This window comes from Serinus canaria, chromosome Z (assembly GCF_022539315.1).
Source record: "Serinus canaria isolate serCan28SL12 chromosome Z, serCan2020, whole genome shotgun sequence".
NCBI classification, from domain to species: Eukaryota; Metazoa; Chordata; class Aves; order Passeriformes; family Fringillidae; genus Serinus; species Serinus canaria.
The window spans coordinates 37177707-37194873 of NC_066343.1; the positions used below are offsets into that span (position 1 = coordinate 37177707).

Genomic DNA, 17167 nt, shown 5'->3' on the forward strand with positions numbered 1-17167 from the left:
TTCTGTCCTATTGGCAATCTGTCAACATTGCATGAGCTTGAAAGTGTATGTTTTTATTTGGAATTATTTTTGTTTGACTTGGTCTTCTCTTCTGATGCTCATTCAATAATGAGCATTTACTCTTTAGTAGCATTGATAGCATTGGCCTTAAGGAGACTCCTCTGTACTGCATTTTCTCTTACAGGAGCTGAGTAATTTTTGGGATTGCGCTCTTGATAAAGCATAGTGTGTTTTAAATTAATTTCTTAAGTTAATTAACACAATTTACTACAAAGTTAGTTGACCTTTAGTAGATATTGGAGTATAAAACCTGTTTGGCAGATAAAAAAGCTTGTTTTTGTTAATGTCAATCATGGTTTGCCTCTTCAAAACTACTTAGATCTTTAAATTGCCACTGAACTGTGAAAAGTAGGAAATATACAGCACATAATAGAATAAGAGGGTATTTTTTTTTTCATTCCTTGATGTCTGTCACAGATAATAGTTTGCAGAATTCAGACTTGCTTTATTATTCTTTGGGTTGTAGAAGCAATTGCCACCTATAGGTGTGATGTTGCTGCTCGGTTATTACCGAGGCACTAGCAGAATTGTCTCTGGCTAAGCCTGAGATAAACCTGTTTAGTGGTCCAGGCTGGGAGGTGGTAAACTCCCACATGGGTAACTGTGTTCATCAGAAATTAGATTCTCTGATTTTTGAATATTGGATGCTCTCAAGCAACAAAATAGTTGCTTCTATGTTATTGTCCCTTTCCATGTCTTGTGTCTGACATGTTGGGATTTCTGAGAACATATTTCTGCTACTGATCTGGGGTTTTGTCTTGAATGCATTGGATCTGGCATCTTGAACAATCAACATTGCTTTTTAAATGCACAAAATTACATTTTATGATAGTTTAGCAGTTGATCAAAGTGTGCAGTTTCAAGCACATCAGAATTTATTTCAAGGGCTAGTTAGGGGATAACTGCCACCACACATGTGTGTCCTTTCTATTGAAAATGCCATTCCACCCACATTCTAAGATAAATGGAGAAACTGTGCCAGGCCAAGAAGACACTTTAAAAGTATTTATGATAAAGTTTATAAATAATTTCAAAATATTTTAATCTAAGCATGGTTCTGATCCTTAGAAACAAATGCTAGTAGATTTATCTACATTTGACTTTGAAAAATGAATGAAAAGGTGTAAACTCTGGTTTTAAAATTTTTGCAACTTTAATATACTTGTGTTGCTTTTGAGAATGCCTCTTTCTGTTCTCATAAATGGCTGTTTGAAGTAAAAAATGCTAACTAAAAATACAAACGCATTTAAGAAGAAAAAGAAAGTATTTCAGTAATTTCTATTAAAAATTATTTAGGCTAGATGCGGGGGAAAATTCTGCAAAAATTTAGGTAGGGATGCAATACAGTTTTCCAAAGCTTCTGAGGGACTACTCCACAGTATTTTTGGTTTTCTGAACAGCTGGATGAAAGGAGGTAAACAAAGTCTTGCATTCCTCTGATTTTATAAAAGAAGGTGTAAAAGGTCTAAACTGCAAAATCATAATCTTGTTCTTTTCTTGATACAGTCATTTTCATTGATAAGGAAGAAAATAGTTCATTATACTGGCTTTGATCAGAAAAAGCAAGCAAACGCTGCATTCCTCATAGGCTCCTACGCAGTAAGTATTTAAATTTTTACATCAGCTGCTGATTATGTTCATTTTTTTTCTACTCAATTTTTTAGAATGGCAAGATAAAAACAATTATTTTCTCTTGAATAATCATCCTACTAATGTAATTATAATAACGAACCACATAATAAGAGAGTTTCTAAGGTCCAGAATGTATGTTAGTGAAGTTGTATGATTTTAGGTTTTTTCCTTCCTACTGCCATTTCTGTTATTAAGAAATAAGAGCATTGCTGGAAAAAAATCAGTATTAATATTTTCATTTAGAAAAACTCATTGCTTCTTGAACTTTTGCCTTTCCCCAACCCCATATCTTTTTCTTTTTTATAATAGAAACATAATATCTTATGTGAAATAGAATGTATCATTTGCCAGTGCATGTTTAAATTTCCTTCCCCAGCTGCTTCTTCTCTAGTACAGGGTAGTCTCTTCAATTAATCCGGTAGAAGCATTGAGAATATGTGACGGATTTAGAGCCTGTCTAAAATCTGGGAAGATACAATGTGGCTGGAAAGGTACTAGCCAAGTCTGTGGCTGCAGAGGGGAAAAGGACTGGCTTTATATCACAACTGCATGTATTTGGTACGCAGAAATGTAGTCAAGAAATAAAATGTTGAATTCTTCAGGCTGAAAGCTGTGATGCACCATATTCAGGTTCTGTTTTGACTTTTAACACACCTTGGTTGTAACCATTTCTCTTGTTTACTGAGTAATAAAATGAAATAAGAAGCTATGCACTTTTTGATGTTGGAGATTTGAGAGATTGGTTTATGTAGCCTTAGGTTATTCCTATTTATTGGCTGCAAAGGCTACACAGTACTTTCTGTGATGCAGGCAGTCTCCTTGCTGCCTCTCTGCATCATGCAGGATGTCCATTTTCTGTTCCCTGAGGTTTCTCGGTTGTCTATATTCTATAACACTTTCTAAAAATTGAGAACTAAATTTCAAAACATGTCACTGTTGGTATTTGAACTGGGAATGTTGTTGTAGTCCTGTGCAATCTTGAACTGCACGGAGACTGGAAACATGAGTAATTAGGCTTGTTTGCCATTAAGGGATTATGTTGACAAAACAGCTGCAGCCTTTAGGAAAACTACTTCTTTCTAATTACTTGATCATAATTGAGGTCCAGATAGCAAGAGGGGCCTAGCTACAGTTATCAGCCATTATTTGGAAAAAAGTGGGTTTTGTTTTTTCCTACATGCTTCTAAATATGTGTAGTAGTAGCATTGTGTGACACAGTAGCTGACTTTCTGAGCAGAATTTTGGTACAGAAGATTAACTAATTGCAAAACAATCGTAATAGGAAAAAACTATGGTTGATTATGCAAAAGTATACGGAAAACCTGAAATAAGCCTTTTTTTTATCACCTGGTAGCCCTGCCATGTTGCAATAATAATGTGCGAGTGAAGATGAGTGCTTCAACAACCTTGAATAAAGCTATAAGATTAATATGTATGGCTTATGACAATCCAAAGCACAGAAATTAGAAATGGAGGCTATTGTACAGATGAGTAGGCAGTTTTTGCTTTAGAGAGCAGCAGTGAAGGAAGTGGGAGTTGAGAGTAGAGAAAGAATGCTCACAGAGAGATCATGACTGCCTAGTCCAGGCATGTGGTAGGGCTAGTTGCAGACACATGGCATATGGCAAAAAAAAATATGGCAAAACCGCCGTAGTTCTCAGAGTATGGAGAGGTGCTTAAGTTACTGTATTGTACACATTGAGTATTTTGGCAGTTTCCCTGAAAGGCCTGGGGGAAAGTGAAGCACAGTATGAGTATCAGTCACCTCCTTGTATGGAGGCACATCTATCATGCAAATTTGCAAGTCTAAGATAGTGATCTAGCTCTAGCTAGATGCTGATTTTCTTTCCAGTGCAATACATTTTGGCTTTGGTACTACTTTTTCTTTACAGTAGGATAGAATTTCTTCCCAGTTTCATGTAGGAGGGATTCCACTGAAGAAAGATCATAGAAGAAAAACTATGCCCCTGAGACTTTTTTTTTTCCCTGTGGCATGCTTTGATGATCTTTCATGAAGAGGCAAGCTTAATTACAGAGCTCATTGCTCAAGTGTTCACACATATTTGTCCCATATTTCTGCTTTCTGTAGGGAATATTGGGTTGTTGTCTGTGGAGCAAGCAATGATACAGGATCTATTCAGAATGCCTGATAAACATGTCTATAAGCATATTTCCTGATTGAAAGGAAATATTGATGACTTCTTTATTTAAAACATATATAGGGTTAAGTGTCTACCTTCTTTAGTTTCAGAATGCTTTGCTTTTTGTTGAAGATCCATCCAGATACTGGTCAAATCTTTTAGGAGGTTTTTCTGTCATCTTAGATAATCAGACTGTGTTATGTTGGTAATACTCTTTGTTGCTTGAGCTGATTGTCATAATTTATTTTCTGATATTACAGTGTAAGTTGTAGGTTGATACTGTATTTGTTTTCTGTGGATTGAATGTGTTTTCTTACTGGGTTCTGTTTATTTAGCTTCCTGTTAGGCTCCCATTTCAACAGTTTACATTAGGGTTGAGGAGCTCTATGGGTAAGCAATGCCTTACTTTGGGGGAGTTCTGGTTCATTCAAGGAAGAGCAAGGAAGTAGAAAGGGAATGTGGCCATTGCAGATTCATGCAGACAAGCACAAAAGTAGTTCTTGTCTACTCAGGTTGAAAGTTGTTTAGTAACTTAAGCACAGTTTTGGGGTGCACAGTTTTCTAGGTGCAGGTGCTGCAAGTTACTTGTTAGGTATAACAAGGAATAACAGCAAGGTTTTCAAGAATAGCAAGGCACAGTGAGTCTGTGTAATTTCTGGTTTTGTTATCTTTTGGGTTTTTTTAAAACACAGTTGCATTTAAGCTATAAAACTGTAATGAGCTGTATATGACTAACTCTCCTCTGGGACTTCTATGTCCTCATAAACATTCAGCTTTTGAGCTGTCTTTTCAAAGGCTTGTTGATCTCAAATTTGTATTCTTAAACAGAATATTATAACTTCTGCTTAAAGGAATTGCAATATATTAGCATGATTTATCATTTGTCATCTCTTGTTCAAATGTATATGTGTGTGTGTATATATGTATATATCATGTGGGGATATGCTCCTACTACTAAGGCAATTATGAAAGTCTTCATTAACTGTGGTGTGGTAAGGTTAGTGTTAGTGTTCTTGTTTTTGAGCAAAGTCTGTTCTCAGTCTTTTCTTCACAATTGATGTGTTTTAATGTTTCCCCCACTCCCGTTCATCTAACTTGTCTTTCTTTCCTCTTCAGTGGAGATAGTTTATGAACTCTCCAGACTACATACTTCTTTCTCTCCCCTCCTGCATCTCCTGCTTCCTTCCAGGTGTACTTTGATGTGACAGCACAGCCTAACTCGAGCTCTTCACTATAACATGGCCTTAAGAGTGAAGAATTAAGTTGACAAATACATTGTTGTATATGTAGTTTAGAATAAAATACTAATTTTTTAGAGTAAATCTTAACAATTTAGACCTTAATCCCTTTATTTTTCATCTTTCATCTATTTTAATTCTGTATTTTGTTTCTACATTTTTGCAGACATCATGGGAATAATATTCTTCTATGCAGGTTAGCAAAAATTTGGCACCTTCAGCCACACAAAGGGTAGCCAGAATTCAGTGTTTTGGGATTGAATGTTTACGCTTTATTTGGGTGGAGGGGGAAAAGGGAAAGAAGGGGTGCTTGGTGGGGGGAAATCTTTGTTCTTCACCTTTTAAAGAAAAATCTTTTCCTTGAAAGCTATCTGCACTGTTCAGGCCTTACCACACTACCAAAGCAGCAGTGGTCTTCTGAGTTGATATCTACAGTGGCTTCTCTTGATTTTCACCAGGACTTGGCTGTGGGTGAGGAAAGTCTGCTTCTTCCATCATTGCTCCTTCTATATTACGAAAGAAAATGTACCCTCTGTGCCCTGTCCACCCAATTCCCAAGCTCCCCCCTCTCCCCTTGGCTACATTAACTTAGTAACAGTGTTTTTTTTCTCAGGCCTGGCACTAATTATGTACTTGGAGGGTGACCCTTCCAGGGTACCGCCCCATGAACTGCTGTAATTCAGGTCACCTTCTCCAGGACTCATCTCTGTACTTTGTCTATTTTCTCATCTTCTTTCTTCAGGGTAAGCAGCGTTTCCTTCATCCGTTCTAATCCATAGTATTGGTTTTTTGCCTTTTCAATTTGTTAGTATCCTTCCTAGTTGTGGGCCTAATGCTGGGTAGAGGTTGGAGGTTGGAGAATCAATTGGCACCCACTGGTGTGATGTTGAACTGCTCTGTTCTTAGTGTGACACTTGCAGAATTATCTCTGGCTAAGCCTGAGATTAACCTGTCTGGTGATCCAGGCTGGGTGATGGTGAATGGGTAACTGTGGCCGTGCTCAAATTTAGAGTGGGTAAACCATGTTTACCCTCAGCTATTTTTTGGTGAGAGGTGCTTGATGAGAAGGGGGCAGAGACAAGATGGACAAAGTACTGACCTTTCATTTAAGCAGAAGTTACCTGGAATCTTGGCTGTCTTTGAGTTTGTGTCCTCTAAAATGCTACCTTCTCTGAGTTGTATTTGGGAAATCATGATTAATCTTCACAGCAGCAGCTTTTCCTGCTGTTGGTACTAGGTTCTATTCCAGTATGTTCCTACGAAACTGCTTGTCTCCATAGGAGAAGAAGGGTTATTCTTTTGGAGGTCTCTCACTCTATAGCCTCAGGTTGCTTTCTTACCTGGCATAGAATATTGATACACCCAGTCCAGTCAGTTCAGGGTTTTTTATACTTTCCCTCTGATGTATAAAAGGTGATTGGAGGTTTCTTGCTTTTGTTTATGATGAACAAAGAGAGTTGCCAGAGACAGGCAATTATTCACTCTCTGTCTCTTTTATCCACCTAATGATTGTGTTTCTGCTAGTGACGAAACTGTTGGCCAAATGCTGCTTTTCTTCACTACAACACAAATCCATACAGGAAGCTTTTTGTTTTAATAAACTTCTATTTTAATTTTGAAACATCTAACATTTTGTCCTAAGGAAATTGCTAGAAATTTAATCTACTAACTGAGTAGTATATCCAATTGAGCTTGTAATGAAATAAAATATTTAACACTTTAAAGTTATAGCATCTGTATGATCTTGTGTTTGAGTCTGGTCACACACAGCAGTTACTTGCATTTGTTCAGAATGGGTTTAATTGCTGTTTACAGCAGTTCAGGCTGTCTTGGAAGAGTGATATTTTTGGAATATAGTTGCATCACATAAAATTTGCTTGTAAGCAGTTTAAAACTAATTATCTCATTATTTTCTGTCTTCTAAGTGAGCATGGTTGGTAAAATGTACGATTTACGTAGCAGCCTTAAGCAGATTTTTCAGTTGCGGGTGAACAGGCAGATAAACATGATTGTATTGAGCACATCATAGATACGAATTTAAAGTGCTATTTACAGACTTGAGGTGATATAGTTTCTAACAGTAAAGCTTATTTCAATGGCCTGTTTAATTTTCCTGAAAAAGCAACAAGTTATGTCACTGATTATTATTGCTAAACATGTTTTGTCTTATATGCAGCATTATTATTTTACTACACAGTACCATGTATTGAAAGTTAAGATGCCTTTTTGAACCAGAGACTCATTTCCCTTTCCACCAGGAATATTTGCATCCTATTGTAAATATTATTCCAATGATTTTAACCCTAATCTAGGAAATGGTTTCTTGTAAAATAAGGCTGGATTGAAAACACTAATGAATCAGAGAAACACGTGGCTTGCTAAAAGCTCTTATTCTCTGGTTGATTTAAATGCTCATAAATAAAGACTGGGGCACCTAATCCTGCAAACCCTTGTATTTCATTGAGTGAATTTGAAAGCAGCTGTTTGACTGCACAGCACTGTTGGTAGGAGGAGGGCTTGAGTGCGCCTTTCCCAGTCTTCAGTACTTGGATGGTTCTTGACCATTCACAGAGGTGCCTGTAGTTCCTTAATTGGAAACAGATGTCCTAAATGAAAAGGATGATTAGAGCATTGTCAGTGGTTCAACTGCTAATAGCAAATTCCTGGCTATATGTTGAAGTTCAGTAGGATATTTCTTGTATACATAAAAAAAAGAATATTTCTAAATTGTCTGTATACAAATTATTGCAGATTGTGATAAAATGGTATGATTGAGTTGAAAGATACCAATTCCTTATAGTAACAATTTTCCCGAAAGGTACTTAAGTAGAAGATTCTTAAAATATTTTAAGAGTTTTTCTGTTTGTATTTGTGTATGTATAGATATGTATGTATACTCCTATTTGCACTTGAATATGACTGTAGGAAAATTCTAAAAGCTGAACTTGTAGATGCATGCTGCATTGACTAAGTTTTTTTAAACAAGGCTTTCTTTTTTTAATATTTCCCTACCTGCAGGAAAGAATCCTCTTGGGAAATAAGTTTAAAATTCTAATAGTCTTTTATTCATTCGTATATGCATAGAAGGATAAAAATTATCCCTGAGAGTGAATACTTCTGCTAAATAACTGCTAACATTGTTGCTTTAAATTTAGTTTAATATTTTTATCTTTTTAGGAGTCATTTTTGTTTGTTGCTTTATTGTCATTAACCTAAGAAAACAACTTTATTTGTGAAGGTTTTCATCATCTTAGAAAGCACAGCAGAAACATAAATTGTAATCAGCATCTGGACAGATTAGTTTCAGCTGTTGTATATTTTGATTTCTGAAGTTTGTCTTCTCTCATTTCCTTTCCTTCCCCCATTACATACCTCATTAATTTACAAATATATTTTTGTTTTGTTATTCATCAGATCTACATTTCCATTCTCTTATTTTCTAAAACTTCAGTACTGCTTGCTGCCTTAGAAAGTCCTTCTCTCTTTCAATTCTCTCACATCGTTCCAATGAAATTGTTCCTCTTTAAGGCTTCCCTGGCCTCCTCCAGGTCAGAAACAGTATTATATTCAGTTTTATATAGATATAGATTTGTCAGAAATATTTTTTGAACTGAATCTTTCCTTAAATGCTAACTACTGCATTTTAGTTCCCTTCATGGAGCAGTTAATGGGCCACAGGAACAGACTAAACCCACAGGCCACAGAAACAGACAAAACCCAGCTGTTAAGCTTAAAAGCTGCTGGAAGTATATAGTAAAGATGTCAGATCTTCAGTGCTGGCTCTCTGTCTACTGATGGAATTCTTTTGGTGCAGACCATTTCCTAATGCAGATGTGTGGCCTCTGCTGCCTTGACATCTGTTGCTTCTCTGAGCTTTGCTACTTCAGTCTTACCTGTTACCATAGATGGAATTTGGTTCACCCCAACCTAAAAGCAGCCTCCCCCTCCATGTTTAGCCTTCATCCAGCCTTGGTTACATCCAGGATTTCTAGCTGTGTACTCCCTTAACCTTGACAGAAACTGATTATGTCTCCACTTTGACTATCACAGCTTCTTGTGTTTTGTTAATGACAAGATACTTTCCTTGTGAAGTAATTATCTGTTTATGGTCTTTCCCATAATGTGTGAGTGTCATTCTTCCCTTTTGAAGCACTCTATTCCATTGCACTCATCCAGCTATTCTCATACTGTCCTAATTTTTTTGCCAGCACTTTCCACTGAGAACACTATCTGACCATTTCATCAACTGCTGTCTCTGCACAATTGTTCACTTGCTGTGTCTTTTGTGTGTGTGGTAGTGTCACAGCTGAGTGTAGCAGGATTTCTCTTTGTTTCAAAATAAGTTTCCTTCTTCAGTAAAAATGCTGTATTTTGCTTCAGTTGAACAATCCAAGTTGTATTTTTGCTTTGCAAAATCAGATGGGGTTTTTAAAATGTCCTTGTATGGAGGAAGTGTTCCTATGTAGCTGTGTTAAGAAAAGTCCATACACATATGTATGTATGTATGTATGTATGTATGTATGTTGTTGTTATGCATGTATGTTATGTATGCAAAAAAGGTGTTTCTAGAAGTTTCACTGGTAATGTAATTTCAGAAGCAGGATCCATGCTTGAGAACCAACATAATAGAACTAACTAACTTATTTTAATACAATACAGTGAAATGAGAAAAAATTCTCTCTTGCAGCTGTTACACTTGTAAACAAATGCTTTTGCATTCTGTCTTGTTTCCTTTAAGAAGCTGGTAGCTCAGAAAGGCCAAGGATTTCTCTCACACCTCAGAGGAGCTTTTGTACAGGCTTACAACATCACATAGTATTAGTTGTATTTCTATTTTCCTGTGGTACAATTAGTACTCTGTATACTACACAGTGTGATAGCACTTAAGTCCAGTTGGATATTAGTAGGAATTTTTTCTCAGGAAGGGTGAAGGATTGATTAAACATTGTAATGAGTTGCCCAGGGATGAGATGGTGGATGAGATGTTTAAGGGAAGACTGGATGTGCCACACAGTGCCATAGTCTAGTTGACATGGTCCTGTTTGGGCAAGGCTTGGACTAGAATGATCTCAGAGATCTTTTCCAGCCTAACTGATTCTGTGATTCTGTAATCCTGTTTTATCCAGGTGACTAATTTCTGGCTACAAACTCTGTCTAATTACTATCTGTTATTTAATTCTATTTCATGTCTCAGGTTTGTAAGTTTTTCAGGGGCAGGGCTTTCTTCCTGATAAACAAGAAGTGCTTGATGTATATGGTTGCTAGCAATATGTGTTCACTGTCCTGAAAGATACAAATTAGGACTGTAGCAAAGGACACAATTTGAAATTTCTTGGAAAATAATCTTTACATCCAAATCAGGCAATGAATGCCTGTAGAATAAAAAGTGAATTTCGCTGTCAGAGGCTAAGGTATTCAATGATACCTAGGGAGGCTTTTGAAGTATCTTTTCTGTTTTGAGTGCAAAATATAAATGCAGAAGTCACTTATCTCTCCCCAGTGAAAGCACAGACACACAAAACATGCAGTTTTCATTACTTAGCTATGTCTCAAGAAAGATTTATTTTTCTGTTTTCTTCTGCCAATTTCAAGGGAAGAATGCTCTGAAAATACTTAACACACTAATTGAATCAAGAAAATCAGAGGGGTCACCTGTTGGCCATGTCTGTTTTAGCTGTCTCTTCAGGTTGTGTGTCAAGCTGGATTTGTTTGTTGGGTTTTTTTTAGCAACATCTGTTCTAACTCTTGTTTTCTCTGTGTGTGTGTGGAGAGAGGATGTTTAAGGTATGTTAAGCCATTTGTTCAAACTGGCTTTGCGGCAGCATCAAAGAAATTTAAAAGGCAATGCCAACTTTTTAAAGAAAAAATCTCCAAAGCAGCAGAAAGTAAATATACCATGCCTTGTTTTTTGGAAGATGTTTAATTAATACTCACGAGGATTTTTACTTTCAAATATCTCTAAGGGAAAATGTCATTAGTATAAAAGAAATGAATAATTTTACTGAACATTAGTGAAAAAAACCCACAATCTTCTGTAGAGTGTTAAAGCAATTTCAAAGAAAAAGTATTAACTTGAAATTACTGAATATTGACCTGTTAATGACAGCTTGTTATTAACAGTTGTTACCTCCTGGCCATGCTGGGGTTGGTGTTTAATGGTATTTGAAGAAGAGATATGCAAAAAAGAGGAGTTTTAGATATTCTTTAAGGAGACCTTAGTGTTAAAGGCTATCCAAGAGGGATCAGACATGTTGTGATGGAAGACCATACGGATATTTCTCGTAAGTTGGTCCTTTGTGAATTCTTTTCTGATTGTTTTTCACGGTAGAAAGTTCAATTCATTCTGTTCATAGTATTTTGCTTCTGAAGATACAGATTTCCTTTTTTTTTATTTCTAATTTTTATTTTCTCTTAGTTTATGGCATCTGGATTTAGTTACTGGATATTGCCCCAGCAGTGCAAAAGAGGAAGTACAGAATTTGGATTAATGCAAATGTTCTGATGTAGGAAGATCAAAACATACATAAATAACTGTTTTAGTCTTGTCTGCTGCGTGTACCAACAGTTTGTGTACCAGATGATTCATAGCTTTACTGATATCTCTGCAGGTTTTTATCTTTTGATTTACATCTTAAAAGCTTAATTTAAAAAATCTACAAACTGGTGAAGCAGAGTTGTAGTAGAAATGTAAGAATCCAAATGAAGAGGAGCCTTTTCACTGTAGTCTATAGTTGAATAACTCCTGCACAAATCTATAAAGATTGTTTTAAAATATATATTTCTTTAGATTGACAAGATTTTTAATTGTTTATGTTAGTTTTATTGTTGCACACTTGCAAACCTTTGTTCTTGATGCCACTCTTTTCCAGCACTTTTGCACTTTGTGATAATTAATTATGCCTTCTGTAGTAAACTAATTACTTGAAATTATTGAAGTCTGTCTTAAAATAATCTTTTTCATTTTCTGTCTTTTTCCAAAAATAGATAATATACCTGAAAGAATCCCCAGAAGATGTGTACAGGCTTATATTGTCAGGAAGTGTTTCATATCTTCCTTTCAGGTAAATAACAAGTTGATAGAACTTTCTGTATCTTGATATTTTGAAGAAGAATGTAACATTTCTCAGTACTAGTTTCTGCTGTGTTGGTTTTCTGGGGTTTTATTTTATTTTGTTTTCTTTTCTGTTTTGGGGTGGGTTTTTGTTTGTTGGGGGCAGAGTTGTTTGTTTTTTGTGGATTGTTTTTGGGTTCGATTTTTTTTTTTGGTGTTGAAGTTTTTACTTGGGACACACTCACTGTCCTAACTTTAGGTACTCAGTGAATCAGAGATGTCACCAGCTGGTACTGAAGTGTCCCAGCAGAAGGTGAAGGAGCCCCACTGTTTGTATCCACTCATTGAGCTTTTTTATCATCTTTATTGTTTCTCACTTGGCAGTCTGATTTTGTGCCAGTAGTTGATAGTTAAACATATCAAAATATCTGTCATTCACCGCAGAGGGTTTGCAATACTTAATAGCATTCTTTATGCACAAGACAGTATTTGCAGATTGCTTCTCATATTTGACAACTGGGAAGTTGTCATCCATGTATTCCAGGAGCCTTCTGTGTTGCCTGTGCCCTACTGTGCTATCTCTCCAAAACATATCAGAGTGGTTGCAGTTCCCTGTGAGGACCATGGCCTAAGAATGTGAGGCTGCTTCTATCTGACTGTAGAAGGCTTTATCCATTTGTTCCTTCTCATCAGGTGGTCTAAGAGACACATGCTACTACCATGTCACCTTTATGAGTCCATTCTTTTATTTGAGTAACGTTCTATTATTTCTGTCTCCTCCTAATTTTTGCCCCTTTTCACACTGGTTCATAAGGAAGGAAAGGGTAGGAAAAATTACCAGTGACAGGTTCTTCAAAAATTCTTTCTCTCAGCTGAAATTTGAACATGAAATGTGTTCTACTTATTAGAAACAGCTGATAAGGGCTGCATGGTCTCAAGGTGTTCTGCCAAGGCATAATGTTCTCTGGTGTATATTCAGTTTAATTTATTTATTTACTTCACTGTAGTGTTCCTGTAGAATTCTTAATCTGTGGTGCTTATGAAATTTGATAATGGTCACGTACTAAGAACGTGCAATCCACAGAATTAAAAAACTTGTAATCAAAAAAAGCTGTTTTAATGAAACTAGTTTCTCCTCTTGTATAAGCATGAACTATTTATGCTTCTTAAGGAAAATATTTTATTATATTTACTAAAATGTTTATCCTAACAGTCCATGTCAAAAATTGAACATTTCAGCTTTACAAAAACTGTAGCTGGAGTAATCTTACTGTTGTATCTGTCAATATAATGTTATGTTGTTATTCTTTTGAGATTCAATGTATGGGAAATGAAGTAATCATTTGACATAATTATTTCAGTTTAATAATCATTGCCTTGAAGTAATTTTTAAAAGATGTTTTAGAGAAGTATCTTGAATTGCTTTCACTTGGATTAAAATACAATAATTACGTTTTGGTCATCATATCTTATAGGGACGCTTCCTTTGGTACTTGCAGTTTTCATCTAACGTTACTGGACTGTTTTCATGCAATAAACAAGGTCAGTAAACTAATATCTTTCACATTTCAAAAAAATAGCTAAATGTTGCCCATCAGAAGAAGAAGGCTTAGGAAGCTAGGATCCAATTAGAGCTGCGAAGTAGCAGATCTGCTGATTGTTGCCTAGTTTACTATTCATTATGCATTGTCACAAAGTAGATACAGCATTCATAGAAGTCTACCAATACTTTATATAATCAATAAGTGAAGATATTATGGAGGGATTTCTGAGATTTACTTGTGTAATCTATCAGGACAGTAATTCGCCTCTAATCCTAAAATCTATGTGTTAGGTATATTATATGCCCCCTGGTGTTATGTATTGGGTTTGCTATACACTTCTGGCATTTGCAGCACTCACTAATGATTTCAAATGTTGCTTTAGTAATAGAAATAGAACAAATGTTAGGAGGTAGGTGCTTCTTTTTCTAACTATAAAATTATAAAATCTAGGTTTTATAGCAATATAGCAGTGAAGTAATGTAACATTAAAGAATAGGGGAATCAAAACACATTCTTTTTAGTCTGTATGAATACTGAAATGCAATTCTGCAGTTCTCCACCGTAATATTGTCTTTTGTATTATGGGTATCTCTACCAAATAGTGATGTTTTTACTGGTTAAGTCATCTTCTTGAAGACTGGTGATTTTTCAGCTTTTTTAGGTATTTTAAAATTGTTTATTTGTATGCCAAGACTAGTGCATTGCTGTTCTTGCTGGTGAACAACAAAGAAATCTACAAGAGATGAGGGAGTAAAAGAGAAAATTAGAATGTAGTATTTTTAATATCTAGAGATATGAGGTTTATCTGTGTTTGTCTTCTTATTTTAACAAGTGGATAAGCTCTTAGTTACCCAAATGATTACATTTTTTATACAGTGTTAAGTATTTTGGTTGAGGCTAATTATGGGACATCATGGACTCACAGTAATATACTTAGGACTTTGTGCCTGCAAGCAATTTGAAATCAGTGAAGATACTAACAAATAGAATTTATGCACAAAAAAATCTCCAGTCCTTGAAAGCAGTCTTTAGAATCTACTAGTAGCTTCAATAGATGTTTTTTGCTGGTTATTTTTCTTTTTATTTTGTGCAGCTAGCAATGATGAAAAGACTAAATGCATCACTAATCTGGGGTTTTTATAGTGATTTGGTGAAAACAAAAAAAGTTGATTTACTAATCTAACTTCACTTATATTGAAATTTACAAACCTGGTTTGAAGCAAGAGTTTATCTGTATTCTTAAGTTTTGTGAAGAAAGAAGGAGAGTGTATTAAAGGACTTTATGTAACCAAAAAGAGTAATAAAACTGTCCTCATTGAAGAGGCATCTTTGTTAAGAGCTGTGTTCTGAATTTTAGGCTTTGCAGTATGGTTTCCTGGATTTTAGTACGTTTGATGTAGATGAATATGAGCATTATGAAGTAAGTGTTCAGTATCCATCTTTTGATTTGTTTGCTGTTACTAATGCTAAAGCAATTGCTAATAATTTCTGCTATTCTTTTGTAGTATTAAGTTCCATTTCTGTTTTGTCTCTTTAAGTTATGATAGTTTAATAAAGGTTCGTGGTCAAAGAGAGAATACTAACATTCAGATTTAAGCAAAATTATGCCCAAACATGGGGAAGAACAGAAACCAGAATGGAAATAAATGGGAGTCTCCATTATTAGTAAAACCCTGGATATTCTGGAGCAGTCTTGATGAAAAACTAAACGGCACACAAGCCCAAGTCTAACTGAATGCTAGAGAACAGTCAAAGTATGTATTTGAGAACACATGGCAGAAATGTAATAACACTCTTTGAGGTAAAGAAGGAAACTGGGCTGGAAAACTCCAAGTGCATAAAAGTGCTTTGGGTCATAGGAAAATATTATCACAGTGAAGGACTGCAACTCTTGATTGTATGCAGTCTCAGAAATGCAAAGCTGCCAGATATCTGTAAAGAGAAAATTAAATGCTTCTAGAACTTAAAAAATCATTATTTAATTTGTGAACAGTAGTAAGACCAATTGGTAAGGCCAGTTTAGAATCCTATAAAAAGTGAAAACTTGAAAGTTCCTCTTCATCTGAAGGGCATTGGTTGCATTGTTCAAAAACACTGGTTTAGAAAGACAGGGACACAGGGGAGAAATGTGAGGTGGAGTGCATCTGTCATCCTCATGATGAAAAAGAAAGCAGCCAACTAACACACCTTCCTTTGACAAAAATTATACATCTATTCTATCTAGCATGTATTTTGAAACAATAAGGAAAAGCCTGAAAATACAGGGATAATGATAAACCAAGCATTTTCTCTTGACAGAGAGCAGAAAATGGAGATTTTAACTGGATTATACCAAACAAATTCATTGCCTTCAGTGGACCTCATTCAAGAAGTAAAATTGAAAATGGTATGCTTAAAAAAGGAGGTGGGGAACACAAGCCCACTGCTTTCTTAGTTGATTGTTATTAGTAAGAACAAATTTTAAAAATTTTCAAACAGTGTGTTTTTTCCTTGGCTCTTTTCCTTTTATAAGAACTCTGGCAGTAAAATTTTAATGCTTGGTTTAATTGTATCTGACCTAGGTGATTGTATTAAAATTCCATTTTCAATTAGTCAATATTTCTTTATCTTGTCTCTATCTTGGAAGTGTTTTCATATCTTATTTTTTAGTATTTTTTTATTTCTTTAGTTTAAGCCTTACCCTTTTTTTTTTATCTTCTGTTCTCAAACAGGCTATCCCCACCATGCTCCAGAGGCTTATTTCCCATACTTCAAGCAAAATAAGGTCACCACTATAATACGCCTCAACAAAAAACTGTATGATGCCAAACGATTTACAGATGCTGGATTTGAGCATTTTGATCTCTTCTTTGCTGATGGAAGCACACCTAGTGATACTATAGTTAAAACATTTCTAAATATTTGTGAAAATGCTGAAGGTGTAATAGCCGTTCATTGCAAAGGTATGATGCAAAAAACAGTTTATATTACTAGTGATGTTTATAATTACAGTTCCTGAGGTACTTTGCAGCATAATTCTACTATATCTAGTTATTAACATCTCTGCCAAACTGCAACTATTCCATTCAAATTATTTCTGTGGTTCTGTTCAGCACTTCATCTTCTCATATTGTTAAGTACCAGAAAAATCTTCCAAGCCATTCCCAAAATGAGACTGGGGAAAGTGAGATTTCCAATATTAATAGCTATTTCTGCTAGAAAGTGTTAGTACTTTCAAAGAATGCTTTGGGCAGGCATTTGAAGTCCTGTCAAGTTCTGAAAATACATTTTTAAATATATCAAGTCGTAAACTTTTGGAAACAGTGCAGCTTTTGGGGAGATCCCTTAAAACATATGAGTGTTGTTCTACAGCCACCAAAATCTTCATCCCTCAGAAACTGCACCAGTTAGGGCATGCTCTGAGTATCCATTCCTCCAGAGTTGGACTGCGAGCATTTTAAGAGCCCAGCCAATGCAGCTAGTAGAGCTATTCAGTTTTTGTTTGTTCTAGAGGCAATTTGT

General features: G+C 35.5%; 1 protein-coding gene across 9 annotated transcripts in view; it reads left to right on the top strand.

The window, feature by feature from the left end:
* CDC14B (cell division cycle 14B) overlaps positions 1 to 17167 on the top strand; it is a 44259-nt gene that overhangs the window by 9577 nt on the left and 17515 nt on the right. For all 9 annotated transcript variants that reach the window (XR_007780516.1, XR_007780515.1, XM_030236852.2 and 6 more), the window contains exons 4-9: positions 1567 to 1659; positions 12056 to 12132; positions 13598 to 13664; positions 15024 to 15086; positions 15965 to 16052; positions 16378 to 16608. Coding sequence is in view for 7 of the 9 variants with exons in the window: in XM_030236852.2 (XP_030092712.2) it covers positions 1567 to 1659; positions 12056 to 12132; positions 13598 to 13664; positions 15024 to 15086; positions 15965 to 16052; positions 16378 to 16608 (619 nt within the window). In the remaining 2 variants the exon portion in view is untranslated. The remainder of the gene's footprint in view (positions 1 to 1566; positions 1660 to 12055; positions 12133 to 13597; positions 13665 to 15023; positions 15087 to 15964; positions 16053 to 16377; positions 16609 to 17167) is intronic.